General features: G+C 50.8%; 1 protein-coding gene across 1 annotated transcript; it reads right to left on the reverse strand.

Annotated features, from left to right (window-relative positions):
- Positions 1–1,685: 1,685 nt before the first annotated feature.
- Positions 1,686–11,957, reverse strand: SNX24 (sorting nexin 24). Its single transcript, XM_078881989.1, has 7 exons — positions 11,807–11,957; positions 9,615–9,698; positions 9,096–9,200; positions 8,816–8,910; positions 7,440–7,472; positions 6,341–6,405; positions 1,686–4,891 (listed from the first exon to the last, which is right to left on the reverse strand). The coding sequence occupies exons 1-7, from the start codon at positions 11,897–11,899 to the stop codon at positions 4,821–4,823; spliced, it is 546 nt and encodes a 181-aa protein (XP_078738115.1). The 5' UTR covers positions 11,900–11,957; the 3' UTR covers positions 1,686–4,820.
- Between the last annotated feature and the right edge of the window lie 11,063 nt (positions 11,958–23,020).

The raw sequence follows: 23,020 nt of genomic DNA on the forward strand, positions 1-23,020 counted from the left end.
TGTACGGTGCTTTTTCTGCAATTTTTGCTGTCTTTTCTTGGATTTTCTGTTTGCACATTAGTCACTTTAACATGTTTTCTTGTTCATGTTTTTGTTTTTTTGTTTGTTGCGGTTGCACCCGATTCAAGAGCCGAATGGCTCACAGGGCTATACCTAATAAATGAAACTTGAAAACTTGAAACATTTGAGGTTGAGTTGACCTAGGGACACACGCGCACTCATCTCAAAGAAAAATGGAATCTGCTCTATTAACGCGGGGAGAGTGAATTGCTTAGCGCGTCAGGTGGGACGTGTTTAACAATCATCGGGCGAGTGAGGCGTGGAACGAGTTAATTTGTATTTGAAGGGGGGGAGGAGTACGTTGACGAACGCGGAGAGGCATGAGCACGGTAGTGGTGGTGGTGGTGGGTAGCGCCGACTGGCGTTTGGGAAGCGGTACAGCAGAGAGAACGCACTGCACTGGGCACGGTGCAGCAGCAACTGCAGCAGCAGCAGCAACTGCAGCAGCAGCTGCAACTGCAGCAGCAGCTGCAACTGCAGCAGCAGCTGCAACTGCAGCAGCAGCTGCAACTGCAGCAGCAGCTGCAACTGCAGCAGCAGCTGCAACTGCAGCAGCAGCTGCAACTGCAGCAGCAGCTGCAGCAGCAGCAACTGCAGCAGCAGCAGCAACTGCAGCAGCAACTGCAGCAGCAGCAGCAACTGCAGCAGCAGCAACTGCAGCAGCAGCAACTGCTGCAACTGCAGCAACTGCAGCAGCAGCAACTGCAGCAACTGCTGCAACTGCAGCAACAGCAACTGCAGCAGGTGACGAGTCGTGGGTTGAACGGACCACACGCGCACCGGACTGCGTTGAGGAACGCGCACACTCTGAATGTCATAACAGCATTTTGCTTTTATTGCATTTACACGAAGGCGTGTTATGACACGTGACATTTTCGTTTTAAATAATATATTCAGTGAGTTCCGAGGACTCTTTTTAACAGTGCTCTGTGACTCGAGGGCATAGTATGTTGCATCAAATAATACGCATCATCGTGTATGAACGGGCAGAAAACAAGACAATCACGTCTGTCCTACAATGTGTCATTATCATTACATCGACATTCCTATAAAGGCGTTCAATACAACGCAAAGGTAAAATTGTATTTTCTGAAATTAAAAGGTGAACAACTTGACCAACAACAGGACCCTTTCGGGCCAATGCTGTCCCATTGGTATTCTCAGCTGCATAATGGGCCATTCGGCACGCAATGGAAGGGGGGAGGGAGGGGGAGGGAGGAAGAGGGGGTAAGGAGGAGGGGGGAGGGAGGAGGATGGGGGAGGGAGGGGCGAGGGAGGAGGAGGGGGGGTAGGAGGGAGGAAGAGGGGGTAAGGAGGAGGAGGGGGAGGGAGGAGGAGGAGGGGGGAAGGAGGGGGGAGGGAGGAAGAGAGGGTAAGGAGGAGGGGGAGGTAGGAGGGGGGAGAGAGGAGGGGGGAGGGAGGGAGGGAGGAGGGGGGAAGGAGGGAGGAGGGGGAGGGAGGAAGAGAGGGTAAGGAGAAGGAGGGGGAGGGAGGAGGGGAGAGGGAGGAAGAGGGGGTAAGGAGGGGAGAGGGAGGAGGAGGGGAGAGGGAGGAGGGGGGAGGGAGGAGGGGGGGGGGTAGGGAGGAGGGGGGAGAGAGGAGGAGGGGGGAGGGAGGAGGAGGGGGGAGGGAGGAGGGGGGGGTAGGGAGGAGGGGGGAGAGAGGAGGGGGGGGAGGACGGGGGAGGGAGGGAGGAGGGAGCACACTTCGCGACGTTAGTGTCAGCTGTAATACTTCCAGTTTAGTTTGATTTATCCCAGGCCAATGCATGGCCCTGCTTCCGTGAACGTAATTTTGATTTTCATTCGCAAGTGGGAAAGTTTAGTTAGACGCCGTTGACCTCATTTGGAACCGCCGAGTGTCCATTGACACACCGACCCTCGATTTGCTCTGCGTATAACAGCACAAGCAATATTGCCCGCTTCAAAACGGTGTCAAGGGCAGCAGTCTCTCACGTTTACAAACATGCGGTAGTGTTAACAGCAGCGAGCTTGCGGGCGACGATGAGAAGTCTCCCAGAGCCCGTGTCGGACAGCAATCGACACCCGAATCCTTCCGCAGCCTTGCAGCCGCTTCCCTACAACGCACACCACCACCTTCCACCATCCCAACACTGCACACCTAGCCAGGCCACAGTGATCCTTGTCCCATTAATGTGCAAATCTCGGCTCGTAGTGTTGACCTATCGAGTAAATTCAATGTTCACTCTGTAGCCTGGCGAAATCCTGCGAGACGTGGCGAGTGAAACGCGTTGGCGCGTGTGCTCCACTTGGTAAGTGACCATTGCCTCACTCACTGGCACACTGTTCCAAGCACAGTCAGCAGCAAAGTCAGTAGTAAGCATCACCAACAGTCGACACCAAAACAGCTCGATGGGTCGTTTTGAAAAACAAGAGGAGCCCTCGAGGTGACGTAAATGTACATTGTTAATAAAGTATAAACATCAATAAAGCATGCAGGTAACAGTTTAACTTTTCGGAGCCGTCACAGACGACGCGTCGTTTTTGGACAAAACTGCAGGCGCAAGAGGGGATGTCACGTCCAACTCCCCGCAGCTACAGCACCATTGGCACCCCCCGTCACTCGCTGTGGGCCAGAGGTCACAACCGGGTACTCGATACCCGTACCCTATCCGATACCCGGCTACCCGTACCCGGCCGGGTACGGGTAGCCGTTTGCGACCCTGGTGCGGCCGGGTATGGGTAGACCGTGAGTCACTGGTGAGTAACTGTTTGTCACTCATTCCCAACGTCTTGTCTCTTCTCACAATTCAAGTTCCTAGAATCAACCCACCCGCGCCTGCAACATGGCTTCATCCCAGAGGTCGCAATCAGGTACCCGATACCCGTAGGGTACGGGTACGGCCGGGTACGAGTACGGGTACCCGTTTGCGACCCTGGTGCGTCCGGGTACAGGTACGGGTAAGGAATCAAAACCCGTTTGCGACCTCTGCTGTGGGCAAACCAACAACGCAGTGCACTTTGCCAGCCCGGTGCGAGTATGTATGCGTGCATATACGTATATATGTTGAACGTCTTTCGCACCGTACGTAGCCAACCGTGCAAATCCGAGGTGCGGGGGAAGGGCAGCAAACTGAACGTAAAAATCAGTTCTAAAGAAAAGAGTTTTCAACGAGATTTTAAAAGTGCATATCTCCAGTGTCTTCCTCATATCGGAAGAGCGTTCCGAATGGCCACAGAAGCGCATCTGAAAGCGCGCGATGCAGCGACCATCTTTGTTCTATGGTTAGCCAAAAACCGCTACTGCGAGGATGATCGTAGTTTATGTTCCTTGACGAGGATCAGGCTGCATAGCAGCATTTTCTTGGGTTCTCAGCCACCAGAATGTGCGGCCTTGTTAAAATGTCATGGTGGTAAATACAACACGACCTATCGCGTACTGGGTTTCGCCCTACATTAGTGACCATCAGCGCAGTACAAGCCCTCTATGTCCTCCTCCATGGCAAGAGAGTGCAGATTTCACTACGACTATTCAATCATCAGCAGGCCACAGCCATGCAGAAAATACTGCCACAAAACTGTAATCGGTCTCTTTGTGTGTTCCCACCGACGAGTTTTTTCCATCTGCCGCAAACACAGCGCCGGAAACACGACTCCAGCACCGATTCGTCTGCTTCGCCGAGTCGTTTTGATGGGTTTACGTTTGGTTGGGGACAGGAACGTACGCCAAGTCCTCGCTTAACGTTTGCGCGCACACCGCGTTTTCGCTATAGCGCAGCTCCTTTCATTAGGCAATGCCTTTTTACAGGTAGGAACAACAGTTCCACAATGCCCACCAGGGATTATTTGTCTGTCCGTCTGTCGTGCATAGCCACGCCCACCTTTTTGTATTTCATAGAGCGCTTCGGGCGGGCTCCGCACCACGTGACGCGCCGCGTGACACGGATCGCACGAATGCGCTGTCCAACCAAGTTCCTACCTGCCCACTCCGAAGGAACGTGTTTGTTTTGTAACACGCTCGACGATGAACTACTTTCTTGAGCTGCGCGCTGAGCGGAGGAATACATCAAGCGGAACGATACAGTAACGCGGCGGCGAACAGCCCTCAAGCTATTTGTGCCGCCATCTCACCGGGCGTCCGTAGTACATCGTACATGTCGCCAAACTTTATTGTTACTACTTTATTTATGATCAAAAAAATTATCTTCACGCGTATTCCACTTATCGCGGCAGTTTTCAGAACCGCATCTACCGTGTTAAACGAGGACTTACTGTAATCCTAAGCCAAGCAGCGCAGCCATCCCTGTGATTGTCACACCTATGCAACAGCACACACGCATTACGATGATTACTATAACTGTATGTTAATGCCAAGTTTACATTTAAAGTGTCCTTCATGCAGCTCTTGCTATGTACTTATGATTTCAAAGCTCGCTTTAATCTCCATTAAATGCTTCAAGTAAGACTATCAACAAGGTCTCATAATATGTTTAACTTTCAATTCTTCTTTTTAAAAACCTACGGTAGACACGTCTATTCCGTAATATATTAATGCTGTGTAAATGATATGCCGTATGTGGATACAAGGTTGAAATAAAAACAAACAACCCCACCCCACCCGTACTATATAGCTGCCGTTACAAACATTACGTGATGCAGATCACAGGGTCAGTGCACGCGCTCGCTCACTTGCCCAGAGGGAGTGGCGAGTGAGTGACGGTGCAGACACGCAAGCGCTCCAGTGTCGGATTGAGAGGCAAGAGGCGCTTGCTGATGAGAAGCTGTGTCGTGGGGTCGCCATCACCTTTGCTGTATGGGCGGCAGGGACAGGCCTTGCAGAACACCGTCCACCACGATGTTGGGGAGGCCCTCTGTGGTGGGAAAAGGCATCACCATTGGTACTGTCAACAGTGAGCAGATTTGACGAGACGTCAAAACGGACGATCACAGCGGGCGGTCAAGGCAGGCGGTCAACGGCAGGTGGTCAACGGCAGGCGGTCAACGGCAGGCGGTCAACGGCGAGTGATCAAGGCGAGTGGTCAAGGCGATTGGTCTTTGAGAGCGGTCACGCCGTGCGGATACGGCAAGCGGTCACAGAGATACGATCACGGCGTATCGCCACCCGAATTCACGGAAAAGCTTCCTGGCTGCAACGGAGCTGCTTAACATCACCGACAGCGCTACACGAGCGGAAAAGTGGCGGACACTGCTCGCCGCAATAACCAAGGGGGGTCACAAAGGCCCGTCGACGTCGCGGAGAAGAACCTCGCCACCGGCGCAGAGAACGGGTCGCGGGTACATTGAAACCGCCTCCGAACTTGAGCAGGCAGGCGAAAGGTCAACATGCAGGGCCATTCATAATCAACGTTTTTGGGTTTAGATCGCGTTATTTATAAATGTGTCGTAACCCTCCACCACCCGACACGGCCAATCAGCAAAAAAGTGTCACGTTGACAAAAGACAAATAGTTCACTGCTTTAGCCCACCGGTGTGTTGAAGCGTGAAACCACGACATTTACAAAAAAAAAATTTCTGAGTACGACGTTTCGCTGGTAATTGCATCCAGCATCATCGGGAAATTCGCCAGAATGGTGAGGCTCTGCTCTGGCTCCCGGTCTTAAATAGAGCAGCAGCAGGGCCACTCGGAGGACACCGACGCGTGTCACTGCGGAGAGACGCGGGCCGTGGAGCGCCTCTGGAGGGGGCCGTGCACCATGGAGGACCGCGCAATGGTGGGTGGGAGGTGAGGAGTGGGAGGTGAGGAGCGGGAGGTGAGGAGCAGGAGGTGAGGAGTGGGAGAGTGACGAGTGGGTGGTGAGGTGCGTGTGGCGTGTCGGGTGTCAGGTGAGAAGCGCCGAGTGTGGCGCGTTGGGTGTGGAGTGGGTGGTGAGGAGTGTCGGGTGTGGCGCGTTTGGTGAGGAGCGGGAGGTGAGGCGCGGGAGGTGAGGAGCAGGAGGTGAGGAGTGGGAGAGTGACGAGTGGGTGGTGAGGTGCGTGTGGCGTGTCGGGTGTCGGGTGAGAAGCGCCGAGTGTGGCGCGTTGGGTGTGGAGTGGGTGGTGAGGAGTGTCGGGTGTGGCGCGTTTGGTGAGGAGCGGGAGGTGAGGCGCGGGAGGTTAGGAGCAGGAGGTGAGGAGTGGGAGGGTGACGAGTGGGAGGTGAGGTGCGTGTGGAGTGTTGGGTGTCGGGTGAGAAGCGCCGAGTGTGGCGCGTTGGGTGTGGAGTGGGTGGTGAGGAGTGTCGGGTGTGGCGCGTTTGGTGAGGAGCGGGAGGTTAGGAGCAGGAGGTGAGGAGTGCGGGTCAAGGCGAGTGAGGTACTCACCCGACATGGCCGGCAGCACGTACGGGTCCCGGGAGTAGGCCAGCACCGGCTGGTGGCAGAGCCTGCTGTGGGGGAACACGGCCAGCGCAGGCAACCGCGTCGTCACCGCGACCCAGCTCCACGCGTCGCACCGCGCTACGTCGCGGTGGCGTAAGGCACAAGTGGGGAAACCCTCGTCGGCCTGTGGGCCTCCATTTGACACGGCACGCGGCCACAACACAAGCATCTCTAAGCTGCGCTAATTGGGTGCCAGATGGAAAGGTTTTCGACCGGGAGATTTTAACACATTCAGTCTTTAGCAGAAGGACATTGCACGCATTCGGTCCCAGTAGTACATTACAGGCTGGGGTAACCAATGCTTTAGTGCTGGGTACAGCTACATTTGCAAATGTGATTTGCAAATTTGATTCTTAAGGTGTGAAAAAACCCTCTGCACCGGCGAGGGAAATGATCAATAGTTGCGCCGCCCACTCGTGTGCCTTCGGCCAGTCACCCGTTTTATTTACTTGATACAGCTATCGTGCTGTGACGGTTCCACCTGAAGACGGAAGCTTGTGTTGCCTCCGAAACGTCGTGATTTTTATTTTATTTTACTTTTATTAATTTTAATTTTTTACCTACGTGACTTTACCGAAAAAACCTAAGAATATTATTTACTCTTGTTTACCCAGGAAAGCCTCACTGAGTCTCAAGACTCCTTTTCAGGGAGCGTCCTGCCACGTTTTTTACAGGAGCGAAGCGACGCTGCTGCCATGTGCGATCACAATTGATTAACTTTCAAGTAAGTGTTCAGCATTGGGGATGTTTGGCCAATACCAGTTGCAGTGTGTGATTTTATTTTTAGCTATCAGAGGAAACCAGAAAACCCGGGAGGAGAACACACAAACGCCAAAGACGCAGAAAAGCGCGCGAGATCAGTGTCATCACTGCCGCCAATCCTGCCGCTCGGCTCTTAGTGAAAGACGACACCGAGTGGGTCTTAATGCCCACTGGCACTTGCCGACGATCCAGCGTGGCAATTGTCACGCAGCAATGCCTCGCTCAGTGGGATCACTCCGTAACCCGTTTGGAATTATCGCCATTAACACTCCGGTCTCACCTCGGCTCTTCTGAATCGAGATCGTCCAAGGAGCTGAAAAGAAAAAAAAACTCCGTCACACTCACCGCTTATTGGCACCGATGTAGACAAACATAGGGAGGCCTTTATGTGGCAGTGGAGAGAACATGGCTCTTTTTTATCTAAGGCAGAGTTTTTTTTGTTTATCTATCTTTATAAGGCAGACAATGGGTGGTGTTCAACTTTTGGTGTACACTGCTCCATTCGTTCCAGTAAGCAGAACTGGGTGGGAATGGGAAAACGGGCAGAAGGGCGGCAGCGCAGAGGCGACACTCGCGCCTCACAACAAGAAGGGGCCTGGGTTCGATTCCCAACTTGGCCACCCTTTCTGTGTGGGTATTTGCATGTTCTGCCCCTGTTCTGCATGGGATTCCTCTGGGTTTTCCAGTTTCCTCCGAAAGGGGTTAAAACCAGACACACACACTGCAGAGGTCGCAATCGGGTACACGATACCCGGCCGGGTACGGGTAGCCGGGTATCGGGTAGGGTACGGGTACCCGTTTGTGACCCTGGTGCGGCCGGGTATGGGTATGGGTAAGGAATCAAAACCCGTTTGCGACCTCTAATGACACACTGTAAGTGGTATAGTGGCCAAAACATCCCCAATCCTGCGAAAATGACCTGCAAATCACTCAATTGGAATCGCACATACAGGAGTCTGGGCTCGGGTCAGTCGCGTAGCGAGAGTGGGGCAGGCAGGGGGTACCTTGGCGCCCCCCCTGGTGGCCAAAGCTATGATCTGGGGCCCTCTTGACACCCAGCGTGAGATATTTTAACACGTAGGCTTTCACGACCAATATTATCCACAAGATATTTTTTTGGGTTAAATCGCGTAAATAAAAACGTGTAGTTAAACCCGCCACCACCTTTTAAGAATGAAACAAGAGGATTTAAGACCGAAACAGGAGGATTTCTCTACAACTTTGGCTGTCACCTGACGATGCTGGTTGTAATTACTGCCAAAACGTTGTACTCGAATTGTAAATTTTGTGGGTTTACTCTCCAACACACCGGTATGCTGAGCTAGTAACGAATTGGCACGTTTTGTTTACGTGATAAACATTACTAATTGGCTGTGTCGGGTGGTGGCGGGTTTAACGACACATTTATATTTACGCGATATAACCCAATAAAAACATGAGATATATTTTCAACAACAGTGTAAAAAACAAAAACGCATTCGGTGATTTGGCAAGAGGAGCCACGATATATAGCCGAGGTGCGACTGTACGAAGAGACAAAATCAAATATTGGGGGCCCCACCTGACCGATTGCCACACCCCCTGAGCTGATAATATCGTGACAATGCCACTGGCTGCGGTGCATCTGTGGGCGTGTGCGCAGCGCTCTGGACATACTCGTAGCTGTCGGCCTTATGAATCGAGGGCAGGTGCCGGATGCTGAGAAACTCCAGTAAGACCTTGGGCAGCTCTTCGTTCTCATACAGAATTCCCTTGGAGGAAAAAAACGACAATTGTGTTAAAAGGGCGCACGCACCCTCGGTGAGTGGGTGGTTGCTTGGATGGGTGGGGTGGCCTGGCGAGTGGGCCAGCGGGCAGTTGGGCGGGTGGACCGGTGGGTGGATGTGCGTGCGGCGGGCGCGCACCACACTGTGCAGCCCGTGCCGTCGCTGCCTACCTGCAGGTAATACTCCAGCCCTTGCCGCCTCTGCTCCAAGACTTTAGGAACCCAATTCCTCACGTGCTTCGGTGGGAACTCTGGGGTTTTAATGACTTTCTTGAGCTGACGGAAAAAGGCGGGGGGGGGGTGGGGTAGCACAGGGAGAACTTGTTGGGGTCACATGTTCCTCGAGACGCCCCCACCAGCCCTAGCTGAATGAAATCTGCGGAGAAAACTCTACAACAGCAGGTTCAGCCATGGCACACGTGCTCACAGCCTGTACCCAGTTGAGTTCAGGAGTCCCAAAAACCGGGATCACATTTGTGTGCCTGCATGTGCGTTACTCGTACAATGGAAACCCAGACCGTAGATCGGCTCCACACTGGTTGTGCGTCCGTCGAGCCGTGGCGCTCACACCTGGGGGACGACGGGCGAGTGTCTCGGCGTGAATGCGTCTCAGTTGTGCAAACGCGGGGTCCCCGTGTGGAGGCTGGAGAGAGCGTGGCGGTTCTCACTGCGAGGAGGAGGGAGCCTTGCCTGCTTGTGCAGTGCGTGGAACTCGCTGTAGCGCTTCTCCAGAAAGTGCTTCCTGCCGTTCATGGTCACCTCCACCTTGAAGACCTGCGAAGCGCGCGCGCCGTCAGCGACAGGCCCATCCAGGCTCGGAGCGGGCAGCGAGTCACGAATCACGTTGGAGTAACCCCGTCGTGCGTCAGAAACCGGCACACGTCTGAGGTCCGGGGTTCGATCCCTGGTCGGCCACCCAACACCGCATGCTAACTCACACGTGTAGTCAGTTTGGCAGCGTCAGCCCAGCAAACAATTACGTGTACGTGATTTAAATATCACTGGAGCAAGGGCCTCTTCGTTCACCCAGTCTGGCTGTGAGACACAACTTGTCACCGATTATTGGATGACCAATATGCGTTGATGCACTATTTACACAGCATAACAGCGGTCCGTTTTGTAGTTATATTGACAGTCCTTATTGAATTACAGTATATACTGACATGTACAGGAACTGTAATGTTTTATACTGTCGAGGAAATTCCATGAAACTGCAACACATTTGTGGCTCTCAAAACCAGTGCCTGGACAAAACTATTTGAACTATTTTTATTTTACCAGGTAAGGCTGAGCTATAACGTATAACTCATTTCAGAAGCGACCTGGCCACAAACGGTAGCTCAACGAAGTGGCTTATCACGTGGAAACTTATAGCAGCCACATACTCTTAGCGTACGTTGATTCTGAAGGTATGCAAGGGGCACCGCGGTGGAGAGACGTTAACTACCTCGAGGTCATGGGTTTGAGGTCGTGGGTTCAATCCCAACCCCGACGCCTGTAGATTTGGAGTTTCCATGTTTTCCCTGAGGTCATGTGGTTGTATCTACAGCTCCTCCAGTTTGTCCCTCCACATTTATAAACACGCGTATTTAGTATATTTGGCTGCTACACATTTCCATCTGATAAACCACTTCAATACGCTATCATTTGTGGCCAGGTCGGTTCTGAAAAAGTGCTACAATATATAGCTCAATGGGCCTTACCTGCTAAAAGTTGTTTTTTAAAGATAGTTGACATGTCAGACGTGCAAGGAATATCGCTCAATACCCGCGATAGCCAAATGAGGAACCCACTTGCTCTACCGGGCCACATCCCCACCATCATCACACAAATCTGACCACACCCAAGCTTTTTCAAACACCCCACAATCTGACCACACCATAAATCTGCCACACCACGCCCCGACCAAAAAACTATATGACCAAAGCAAGCGCAATCACACCACAATGTGACCACACCAATCGCAATCACACACAATGTGACCACACCAAGCCCCAAACACACCACGTATCCTCCAACCACAACAAGCTGACCACATCACAACCTGAGCACCCCACGTTCCGACCACACTACAACCAGACTACACCACATCCCGACGACACCATATCCCGACCATGTCAACTTGACCACACTACAACCCGACTACACCACACCTCGATCACACACACCACGTTTTGACCAGACACCACGTCCCGACCTTCTCCACACCACGACCTGAACAAACCACCACTTGAACACACCACCACGTGACCACACCACTACCTGAACACACCACCACGTGACCACACCACCACCTGAACACACCACCACGTGACAACACCACCACGTGACCACACCACCACCTGAACACACCACCACCTGAACACACCACCACGTGACCACACCACGACCTTAACACACCACCACCTGAACACACCACGTGACCACACCACCACACCACGACCTGAACACACCACCACTTGAACACACCATGACCTGAACACACCAACACGTGACCAAACCACCACGTGACCACACTACCTGAACACCCCACGACCTAAACACCCCACGACCTAAACACACCACCACCTAAACACACCACCACCTAAACACACCACCACCTAAACACACCACCACCTAAACACACCACCACGTGACCACACCACCACCTGACCACACCACGACTTGAACACACCACCACAATCTGACCGCACCCCCCGCGTGATCCCACATTGCGCCATGCGTGAAACCCCAGGGGACCTCCCTCCCCGAGCCCTGGGCCTGTGCGGGGCGGGCGGGTGAGGCCTGCTCCTCTAAGGCTCGGCCTCAGCCTCCGTCTCTCCGCTCTCTCTCATCCCTCCTCCTCCTACAGCCGCCGCCGCCGCTGCTGCTGCTCGCCTCACCGTGTAGGGGGACGACGAGGAGGAGGAGGAGGCTGCCCTCTCCGCGTCCGCGCCCTCCTGCCTGAAGGAGGTTACGCGAACGAGCGCCTCCATTCCTGTAGCTGCTGCTGCTGCTGCCCGCTTCCTCCCGGCGCGGCAGCGTCACGTGACCCCCGCGGGGGGCGGGGCGTGCCGGTCACGTGACCGCGGCGTGACGAAACACGAGGGGGGCAACGAAGGGACGCAGTGTCGTGTGTGTGTCACACACAGTGACGTGTGTGTGTGTCACACTGTGCCGTGTGTGTGTGTCACATACACACGGCACTGTGTGTCACAGTGTGTGTGTATCACACAGTGTGTGTGTCTCACAGTGCCGTGTGTGTCACATACACACACTGTGTGTATGTGTCACAGTGTGTGGGTGTCACACACACAGTGCCGTGTGTGTGTCAGAGTGTGTGTGTGTCACACACAGTGTGTGTGTGTCACACACAGTGTGTGTGTGTCACACAGTGCCGTGTGTGTGTCACATACACACTGTGTGTGTGTGTCACAGTGTGTGTGTCACACACACACAGTGCCGTATGTGCGATAGTGCCGTGTCGCACACAAACAACTTAACACGTTCACTAACAACACCGTATGGTGGTGTACTCTATTTTCTTTTAAGGCGGTGTTATTGACGAATGTGTTGATACTATACACTACACTATACACTACTATACACAACACTACTACACAGAGGTGGGACAAAGTCATTGTTATGCAAGTCCAAGTCGAGTCGCAAGTCATCAAATTCATGACTCGAGTCTGACTCGAGTCCAAGTCACATGACTCGAGTCCACATCTCATAGGTGGGACAAAGTCATTGTTATGCAAGTCCAAGTCGAGTCGCAAGTCATCAAATTCATGACTCGAGTCTGACTCGAGTCCAAGTCACATGACTCGAGTCCACACCTCTGCTACTACATACCTGTCAACCCCTTGTCACAGACAAACCCCTCATTACAGATCAATCCCGACTTTATTGGTCACCCCGTGCTCCTTATACATCTCAACGTTCATTCTTGCAAAGTTCCATCACGATGGAGAAAAAAACAATGACAAAATAATGTTCCCGCATTGAAACGCATTAACTCGATTTCCCTGCGCAAGAATGCGGGGTAAACCGTATGGGTTGACAGGTGTTGCGATACATCTGGAGCTGATCTCACCCGAGCCGATTTGCGCTGCAGGTGTGGGCCGGTGTGAGCTCATCTGCGATGAATCACACGGTCTAATTGTGCCGCTCTGCTAATTGCCACGAAGAGCCATGTCCGTTTTTAGTCGTGGTTATTGTGGTTTGAGGGAGGGCAATGACATACCGTGTCAACACATACGGTGTACCCGTGTTCTTGTAGAGGGGAAATCGAGTTTTCAGGTCCATACGGCGTACATCCGTTTCAATACGGGAAAAAAAATTGTCAATTTGTTTGTGTTTCTCCATTGTGATGGAACTTTGCACGGATGAACGTTGAGATTTATAAGGAGCACGGGGTGACCAATAGGGTCTGAATTTCTCTTATTGGTTCTTTCGGTAAAGTCGGACGCTGTCTTTCCGACAGCGCTGTTCTTCACCTGAGGACGGCTGCTTGCGTTGTGGCCGAAACGTCGTGAGAATTGAATTTTATTATGTTTTATTTGTATTACTTTATTATTTCCCTTCTTCGTGACTTTACCGAAATAACCAAGAAGATGAATCCCTGCAGTCACGAAAGCTTTAAATCGAAATTTAGGGTCTGAATTGTTCTGTTATAACCTCACACAATAATTTACTTACCCACCATCTCACCAACTAACCAACTCACTTACCCACTCATTCACCCACTCGTGCAAATGAGTTGCTTGAATTCTCAACTGGTCAAACACAATAAACTTGAACTTCAATTTTAAATGTATTTGTATTTTATTATTACCACCACCACAACATGAGACAGAAGCGCATTTCATCATGACGAGAAGCATCCAATAACAGTTGGTTATGTAAAGACGCTGTGTGTGAAAATTAAGATGATCAACTTTAACGATTTAATAAATTGCAGCAGCACACACATAGATGGCTAAAGTCCAATCGACGAGGTGTATCTGCAAGAGCATTCTAACACTTGGCTAGAATCACAATAGCATAACTCCAGATAGATTACCCACACATCACGGACAGCCTATTATCACCAACTGTTAGAACAGATTTGCCTCATTGAACTACCCTGACCAGCCAAACACAGCCGATAACTCGAATTATTTAATTGAATCGCGTACATGACTGTGCTGTTGACATCACAGAACCTACTTAAGGACCCTGATCACGGAACTCTTCCACGCCAGAGCTGAGCTGTTAACCCCTGATGACGCTGGGTGCAATCGCCAGCGAAACGTCTTACAATGGTCAAGACGGTGTTTGCCTTTCAACATGCCTCTGGTTTGCCGAAAACCCAAATCCATTGGGAAGCCCACGTGACTTGTCAGGTGGTGGAGGGTATAGCTGAACAATTGGCGTTATACCTACACACCTTGAGACGATGGAAGGCCCCCTTACAAATAAATGTAAATGATCAATTATGAATCTAACGCTTCTTCTCATCAGGAGTGTATTATATGACGTAAGGATAGCAGAAGACTGTAAATTTAAGAGGCAACACATACTGAGCCTCTAAGGACATCCTACACCATGTTTAGGAATCGAGTGTTTTCAGCTCCGAGTAAGTGGCTATAGTTGCACTGCACGCATAAGGCAGCCATATCAAAACAATGTAACTGGTATTCGTCAAAACATCCCCAGTGCAGATTATATAACCTGTACATTACTCAAATAAGATAACACATTGCAACATCGGCCCCCTTCCAACTGCCAAAGCCACGCTGGCATTTCTGATTGGAATTGGCAAGGTGCACTGTGGACAACCATCTGACAGAGAGGGCCTTTTAGCCTGTAAAATAATCTAGCAGTTAAAATCTGTAAATGATGAGAAATCCCATCACAACAGAAAAGCAAATGCAGGCCGGAAAACAAATGTAACACGTATCCAGCATTGGGATGCATCGGAATGTTTTGGTAAATACCAGTTACATTGTGGGGATTTTGTTTTTACCATTGGGAGTAAAACGAAAGAACCCAGTGGGGAAACCCATACAGAACAGAGGGAGAGAACACACAAAATGGCGCCCAAAGTGGGGACCCGAAACCAGGAACCTTCTTGCTGTGAGGCACGAGCATCACCACTGCGCTGCCGACACCAACCTGCCTCCCAATGTAAATTATTAAATTGATGTTGTGAATTAAATCATAAGCAACAGTGAATATCGTGGCCAAACGTAGCTCATTATTGACACTGGGAGGTGCCTGTCAAATGTAGTCGGTTCACGCCATGATGTTTATCTTCAGCGGACGTCTCAAGGTGAGAATGCGCCGGCCTTACTGGCAGCTGCAGCCTGCAACTACGCCAGCTTACTGGCAGTTGTTGGCTGCAGTAGCGCCAGTGACCTAGACGGGTGACAACAGCTTCGCGATGTGTGACATGTTATCCAAATCACCGAGGATATAGTCATCCACTTCCTGTATGAGTTGCAGCAACTTGGTGTCGTCCGCCTCATCAATCTCGACAAGGTCTTCGAACTCTGGGTTTTTCCTGCAACGGAACACAAACAAGTTTAGCGGCGCTGTTCACCTTCAAGCGGTGTTTCTCAAACTTGTCTTGGCCTGAGGGCCACTCGGCCGATGCAAAAGTTTCCGCGGACCACCACCCAGCCCCCCAATGCTGGTGACAAACCGCATTTCACTTCTCTATCTAAATACCAGTAATACAAAATTATTCATATTACCGGAACATACAAAAGCAAATTAAACACAGCTATAAGGTTTTTTTTTTTTTAGGGGGAGGGGGCATTCAGATCTTAGGGTTAGAATGCTTTAATAAGGGTAGTTTACCTAACTTCATTGTTTTATTAAATATTACTAAATATTAATGTCCAAAACAAATTATGTAAACATTGTCAATATTTCCGGATCGACCTGCGTTTGCATCACAGCCGCGTGGACCACCTGGAGGACCTTTCGCAGACCACTGCTGGTTCCACGGACCACACTTTGAGAACCACCGCCTTAAAACACATTCCTGCGGAGGGAGCTGGTAGTAACGTTGGGTTGCTCGGTCAATGGCCAGGGTCAACGGCGGCGTGGTGTATTCCGCAAATATGCCCGACTGTGAGGGCGAGCACAAGCCGGCGTGAGTAGGTTAAACGTTGAGTTTTAAAACGTTGAGGTTTATAAGGGCACCACGGGGTGACCAGCCCCTCCACACCCAGCCCCACCCCTCCCACCCCCACCCAGCCCCTCCCATCCCCACCCAGCCCCACCCTCCCCACCCAGCCCCTCCCCACCCTCCCCACCCAGCCCCTCCCCACCCTCCCCTCTCCACCCAGCCCCACCCCTCCCACCCCCCACCCAGCCCCTCCCCACCCAGCCCCTCCCCACCCCACCCTCCCCACACCACCCTCCCCTCCCCAACCTCCCCACCCAGCCCCTCCCCACCCTCCCCACCCAGCCCCTCCCCACCCTCCCCTCTCCACCCAGCCCCACCCCTCCCATTTTTGGATGCACGACGGACGGACGGACAGAATAATCCCCTGTGGGCTGGTGTAACCAGGAGGTTACTACCAGTATAAATTGTACAACAAGAGGGTGCAGTTACAGAAAGCACACCAGACCCACTCTAATCTGAAACCGCAGTGGCTGCCGGTTGCCATTCTTAATTCAAACATTTATTCTCAGTGCGCTCGTTGACCCAGCAATGCCCGAGTCTCAAGACTTTTTTTTCCTGAGGGTGTCAAGTTGTTGCAGTGGAGGAGCCTACATTGCTGCTGTGTATAACTCCAATTGAGTTACAGTCGACTCTTGGTTATCCGCGTGCGGTTTATCCGATTTTGAGGATTAACCTCGCACCTGATATTTTGACGTAAATTAATACCTCGTGGATTTTCCCTTAAGCCCAAATTAATAATCGAAAAACAGTTATACATTATTATTCTTGGAAATGTTCATTACAAGTCACGTGCTTAAAGCGAGCAAATATGTGCTCCAGTTAATCCGAAATCCACGTCATCACCCCTACAGTACAGTAGTTGCATATCTTTACAACGGTAGGCGACGTTTGAATGATTTTGATTGGCGTGGCTCTGTTATCACCGAGCGCACGCATCAATCAATTGATCGTTAGTATTCGTTCTAAATTGAAAGAGTAACATTCAAAATCGTCAGTTGTGCTGAATTTTGAGTGATTCATCTGATCATTTATTTTGTGAGTTTTCACTTACAAAACCGGGCGATGACAGAGAAACTTAAACATCATTTATACCAAAATTAGTGTTTTTGGCATAGAGATCCACGGAAAATTGTTATATTTTTGGATTATACGCGATTTTTACTTATCCGCAGCTGCCCTCCCCGTCATTAGCGCAGATAATCGAGAGTCTACTGTATTTGTATTTGTCTGCTGTATTTGCATGTACATTTTCAGCATTGGGATGTGTGTTCTTTTTTCTAGCTGTGGGGAGAAAAGTGGAAAACACTGAGGAAGCTTATCCAGAAATCACGCAGAATGGCTCCCAGAGTCGAACCCAGGCCCCTTTTCATTGCGAGGCGCGAGCGTTGTCACCACTGCGCCGCTGCCATGCGTGTGCGTGATTTGTCTTACGTGTTATTGTCCACATTAGCTCAACGAAAATCTCACCTGAAGTAAGGCACGTTGACGGTCTGGCACCACGCCGCAGCGGCCTTCAGGTGATGTGCTTCGGTGAAGGTCAGCTGTAGACAAAGACAACCCCACCCCCCCCCATATAGCCTTAACAGAAAGTTGGGGCAAGTGCTGTTAGCGAGTCGCACCTTTGAAGGCCAGCAGGACACACGAGGGAGTGGGTGGCCAGCACCACGCCCGTCCGCCTTTGTCTTCCCAGTAGCGATGTTTACACACCGCACCAGGTACTCATTTGATGCCGAGTTGACCTCGGGGAGGTCCAAGACCGGTTCGGATAATCGTCACTAGTGATGACCACTTGTGTTGCGATCGAAACATCGATATTTTTTGTTTTTTTTTCTGTCTACATGGCTTTAATTCAAGATTAAATGTGTTTTTAGTTGACTTTGACGATGATGATTTCACGACGATGGAGGTGGCGATGGTGAGATATTCAGGAGGATGACTCCTTGGGAGATGCAGGTGTTTGATAACAACACCACAGTTATCATCGTAACACTGGGGGAGCGCTATAGCCGCAACACTTTGCCTGGTTGCATTCACATTCGTTTTAAAGGACCTCAAAGTCGACTCGTGTATACCAACATGTAGAACCAAGTCGACTGTAAGTACTTGTAAGGGATGTCAGGGGTAGGAATGGAGATGGCCAGTGGGTTAAGGGGGCATTGCGAGGATTCCTCCCCCCCCCCCAAAGGAGGGAGACACTGCAACTTGCAGATGTCTCGTAACGGAAAAGGGTGAATGCACCTTGCCGCACATCACAACTCGCAGTGTATTGTGTGACCTGCTCGGGGTTATACTTACACTGGAGGTGATGCAATGAAGCATTTTGTTTCGTTGCTTTGAAAACATCAATTCACATTTGCAGTCTGGGAACGGGGGCCCGACCTCCTTTCGAGGCTTTTTGCCAGTGCCGAGGGACAGCACCACCTTCAGTGAGGGTTCGTCCAGACCTGGCTCCTGGAACGTCACAGGGAAGACAACCGGTCGCAAACGCAGCGCCGCATTATAACGTGGGTGCCATGGTGGAGAGATATTAATTACCTTGCCTGGTATACAGGAGGGCGTGGGTTCGATCCCGACCATGATATCTGTAATGGGGAGTTTGCACGTTCTCCTCATGATTGCATGGAGTTTTCTCTGGGTCCTCCAGTCTTTCCCTCCACATTTAAAAACATGAGTTGAGAGTATTTGGCTGTGATAATAAGCCACTTCGTTGAGCTATCATTTGTGGCCAAGTCGCTTCTTAAAATAGCCAGTAGCTCAGTGAGACTTTACTTGGTAAAATAAAACAGTTTAGTTCTAGGCCTTGCCTTGGACTTCAAGCCTCTGCTGTTGTAGTAGATCTCCGCCAGCATGGTCATGGTGGGGTTGTTGGCCAGGAGGCCCCCGTCCACCAGGTCATAGATCGGCGAGAATAAGAATGGCGCCGAGCTGGTCCACGTGGCCGCCTGCCACGCGGGAAGGTCCGACATGCGATGGTCGATGAGATCTGCGTGTATGACGAGAAAAACCAAATCAAAACAGCACAAGTTCTAGGGAGCCTCTTCTGGTGAGGGTTCCGCCTACCCCTCACGCCGCTCTACTGGCACCGAGTTTGCTGATGAGACACTAAAATGTTGAAACCCAACTGCTGCTAAATATGCATATGTGCACTCCCAGAAGGCAGTGCGACTGATGGGATGCGTCACCTGGAAGACCGGGGGAGTCTCCGTGCTTCTCTGCTTCAGGATGTTTGTAGTTCGTGAACAACATCAGGTCCACCGGAAAAATGTCCACCTTGGTGGACGTCACCATCACCCTGTCACGCGGAGAGCCACGTGCGACTGTTAAGACACTCGTGAGGTTTGAGCTGGCCAGGCCTTCAAACAGTCAAGGGTCATCTACAGAAACGCTAAGCATGGCCATTTCTCGCTTAGACAACCCAGGGCTCTTAACTGTGCAGTTCACTCAGCGGTGCCTGGCATTTATTTAACGCAGCGACTTGACACGGAGCAGGTTTTCTAGGCCAATGCCCTGATCGACAATGGATTTCTAAGTTAGGTCACTTGATCTGACCAAATTTTTGTCGTTAACAGCCCTCTGCCATCCTATGCAGGCCCAAAATGTTTTACTGTAACACGGTGTACGAGCGTTTTGAAGAACACGCCGATTACCGAGGGCGAGTTCAAGATTACTATTTAATGCCCAAGTGGGTCGTGATGCAGACACCTGGGTTTGAGTGATCAGAAGGCATGGGCCAGATCAGCTAAATAATAATGGATGCTCGACTTCTGTGCAGCCCATGGGCTTGTAATTATGAACACGCTGTTCCAGCATCGATGCATCCACGCAACATCATTGATGCACGCCGGGTCAAAGCAAGAACATTTGCTGGATTATATAATTTCGACCCAGCAGATGCGGGCCCATGTCCTTGACACCAGGAATTACTGTGGAGCTGATCTGCCTACTGACCATCGACTTGTCATCTGTAAGATGCTCCTGCCATTCTTATACTCCGGTGGTGGGGGTCCATCTAGGACCGCATTCAAAGTCACAATGGCCTAGTCTCAGCTAGAAGAGGATATTTGCAAGCAGGAATTTTAACATCGCTTGCAGCTGGGGTTGGTATCTTCCCCCCTCTTGATGCTGAGGAGAAATGGGTTTCAGGACTGTGGCTCACGCAACTGCAAAGACTGCATTGGGTATGTGGTCCAGATCTCCCCAGAGACCCTAGCTGAAGAAGGAGGTGTTCCGGCTGGTTGAGAGAAAACTACAGGCCCACTCCAGTCATCTACAACATCAAAAATCGGAGAATAAGAAGGCTTACTGCAGCCTTCGCTCGGAGATTTGGAGAGCCGTGCAGCATTGCAAGGATGAGAGGTGGGCACGGGCTGCTGAGGAGATGAAATCTGCCTCAGTAGCGCAAAATCACAAATCACTATTTAATTTAATCAACAAAGTAGCTTGCAGTACCTCACCTATCACTATCCTTAAGGGAAAGAACAGTAATCGATATCCGACCCCCAGGAACAGGTCTGCAGGTTTGCAGAGCATTTTTGTGAGTTCTTAGTGGTGGGGAATTCCTTTAGGCCAGACTACATCATGGGGCAAGGTGGGGATAATCCTGGTAGGGCTGCGGTGCCTCAAATACTGGCAGAAGTTTCCACTTCTTCTGAATGGTTCACTGAGGTGTCATCTGTGGAGGAAATGCGAGGGGCGATCCGAAATCTGAGACCAGGAAAATCGCCGGGCCAAGATGATCTCCAAAGCAAAATGCTGAGGGGTGGTGGCATCTGTGTGTAGATTGCCCGTGACATCATCACAACTGTTTGGACCACAGCACAGGTTCCGCAGGATTAGAGAGATGCCCTACTGGTCTCCCCTTTTTAAGATGTCTTCTGTAAGAGGGGGGACCGCATAGTTTGTAATAATTAGAGGGGCATCTCTCTTCTCAGTATTCCCAGAAAGGTCCTGGCAAGGATTATTCAACATCACCTTGCCAGGCATGCAGATAAAAGGCTTGTGGAGCTCCAATGTGGTTTAAGACCAGGGCGGTCCTACATGGATGCCATATTCTATGTCCGTCTGCTTCAGCAGATGTGTAGGTAATTCCCACAAGACCTACATCTCTGCTTTATTGACCTGGCCAAGGCATATGATACCATCAACAGGCCAAGGCTATAAGCAGTTCTTTTTGCTTTTAGAATTTCTGATTCTCTGCTCACAATCATTAAGGGCCTTCATGATGGTGGGCAGGCCCAGGTAAAGCCAGCACACGTCAGCCCCCCCCTGGATTGTTGCACACACTCAGGAGCTAAATGCCAATGTCGAGGTCTGCTAGCCATGCCGAGAGGGCTGCAGGAGAGAGATAACTCATCCAGTTGTGCTAAATTACGTTGAGGGCCCACAGACCGCAGTTTATCTATTATATACGGTCGATAGTTTGGGTTGCATGTCCACAATGGCACTACTGTGGCTCTTGTCCTTAATTTTTTATTTATGAAAGATATCTGGTGCCCATTGGCCCATTGATGTTTTGATGCAGTTGATGGTTACACCACCAATGTCTTCGAGGATCAATGTCAAAGCCAGGAGGTGGTGCGATGTTTGGGTCGGGTCCCGAATGAGGTGTTTATGATGACGTGTAATGGTGTGTAATAATGCGTAAGGTTAGTTGAGGAGATGTCGCTACCTTGGGTGTGTGGTGGATCCAAGATTAACGTTCTTAAATACACTTCTCATGGCCTCTTTCAGCTTTATGGTTGAATGTGGCTTGGCTCCTCGGAACACTTTGTCCTTCAATTGTAAGTACGTCCCCATTATTTTCGGTGGTTGAAATCCTGAAACAAACCAAGCAAGGTTATAAAAAAAAAGCACTTTCCAAGGACAAGTTTTTCTTGACATTTTTTTTTTATCCTGGCGGTAGGTGGTGACGCTCGTGCCTCACAGCGAGAAGGAGCCTTGGTTTGACTCCCAACTCGGGCTCCTCTCGGGTTCCTACCAGTAATACCTTCCTCCCCTTCCCCCGTCTGCTCGGATGAGTCCGGTGTGCCTGCTGATACTGTCGATGCCCCCGATACTACCGACCGGAACGTCAGAATGTTGCAATCTATGATGTGAGGGAGGATGTGGAATAAAACTATTTTATAAAAAAAAAATTGGTTCTGCACTACATTAGGCTGAATTCCAAGAGAGAGAACGAACACTACTCTCAGTGGCAGAGCGGGTGGGAACGTGCTGCTCCTTACTGTGTGCAACACAGGTCACTTGCAGAAGAGATATTTCATAGGTAGCTAGATGGTATCCAGTTCCGTAGGCTTATCTGTGTGAGCCAAAGCATCCTTTGAAGAAGGGTGGCTCAGAGCTAGCTGTATGATTCTAGATTTGAAGCTTTCGTGACTGCAAGGATTCATACTCTTAGGTTTTTTCGGTAAAGTCACGTAGGTAAAAAATAAAATTAAAAGTTAATGAAAGTAATAATGGAAATAAAATAAAATAATAAATCACGACGTTTCGGAGGAAACACAAGTGTCCGTCATCAGGTGAGACCGTCACAACTAAAATTACTGCATCAAGTGAGCACAATTTATTTAAGGGATAGCTGTATGATATTAGGTTCCGTGGGCCATTCTCTAATAACACAATGTGACACACTGCTCTGCTAGAGTTCGATGATGGTGGTGGTGATGATGATGATAAGGGAAGACGAGGACTTACCAAGGGCTATGGCGATTGCCAGGATGCCGCCCGTGCTGGTGCCGGCTACCCAGTCAAACAGCTCAGCCAAGCTCCGGCGATTGTTCTTTCGCCAGAGGAAATCAAGGATGCGAGCGAGCACCAGGCCCCGAATGCCACCGCCATCCATGCAGAGCACGCGGCCTCCCCCACCGAGCACAGGTGCCGCGCCACCACCATCACCAATGCCGCCCGTGACGCTGCAACGAGTGCACAGAGATAGCCA

This window comes from Lampetra fluviatilis, chromosome 63 (genome assembly GCF_964198595.1).
Source record: "Lampetra fluviatilis chromosome 63, kcLamFluv1.1, whole genome shotgun sequence".
NCBI lineage: Eukaryota > Metazoa > Chordata > Hyperoartia > Petromyzontiformes > Petromyzontidae > Lampetra > Lampetra fluviatilis.

Bases quoted from the DNA above. Each gene is read 5' to 3' on its own strand.
- SNX24 (XM_078881989.1), bottom strand. From the start codon at position 11,899: ATGGAGGCGCTCGTTCGCGTAACCTCCTTCAGGCAGGAGGGCGCGGAC. The intron at 7,473-8,815 runs GTATGTCCAGAG...TTTTCTTTTCAG, and splicing joins CATAAGGCCGACAGCTACGA to CTCCTTGGACGATCTCGATT. The intron at 4,892-6,340 runs GTGAGTACCTCA...TTCCCACCACAG, and splicing joins CGTGCTGCCGGCCATGTCGG to AGGGCCTCCCCAACATCGTG.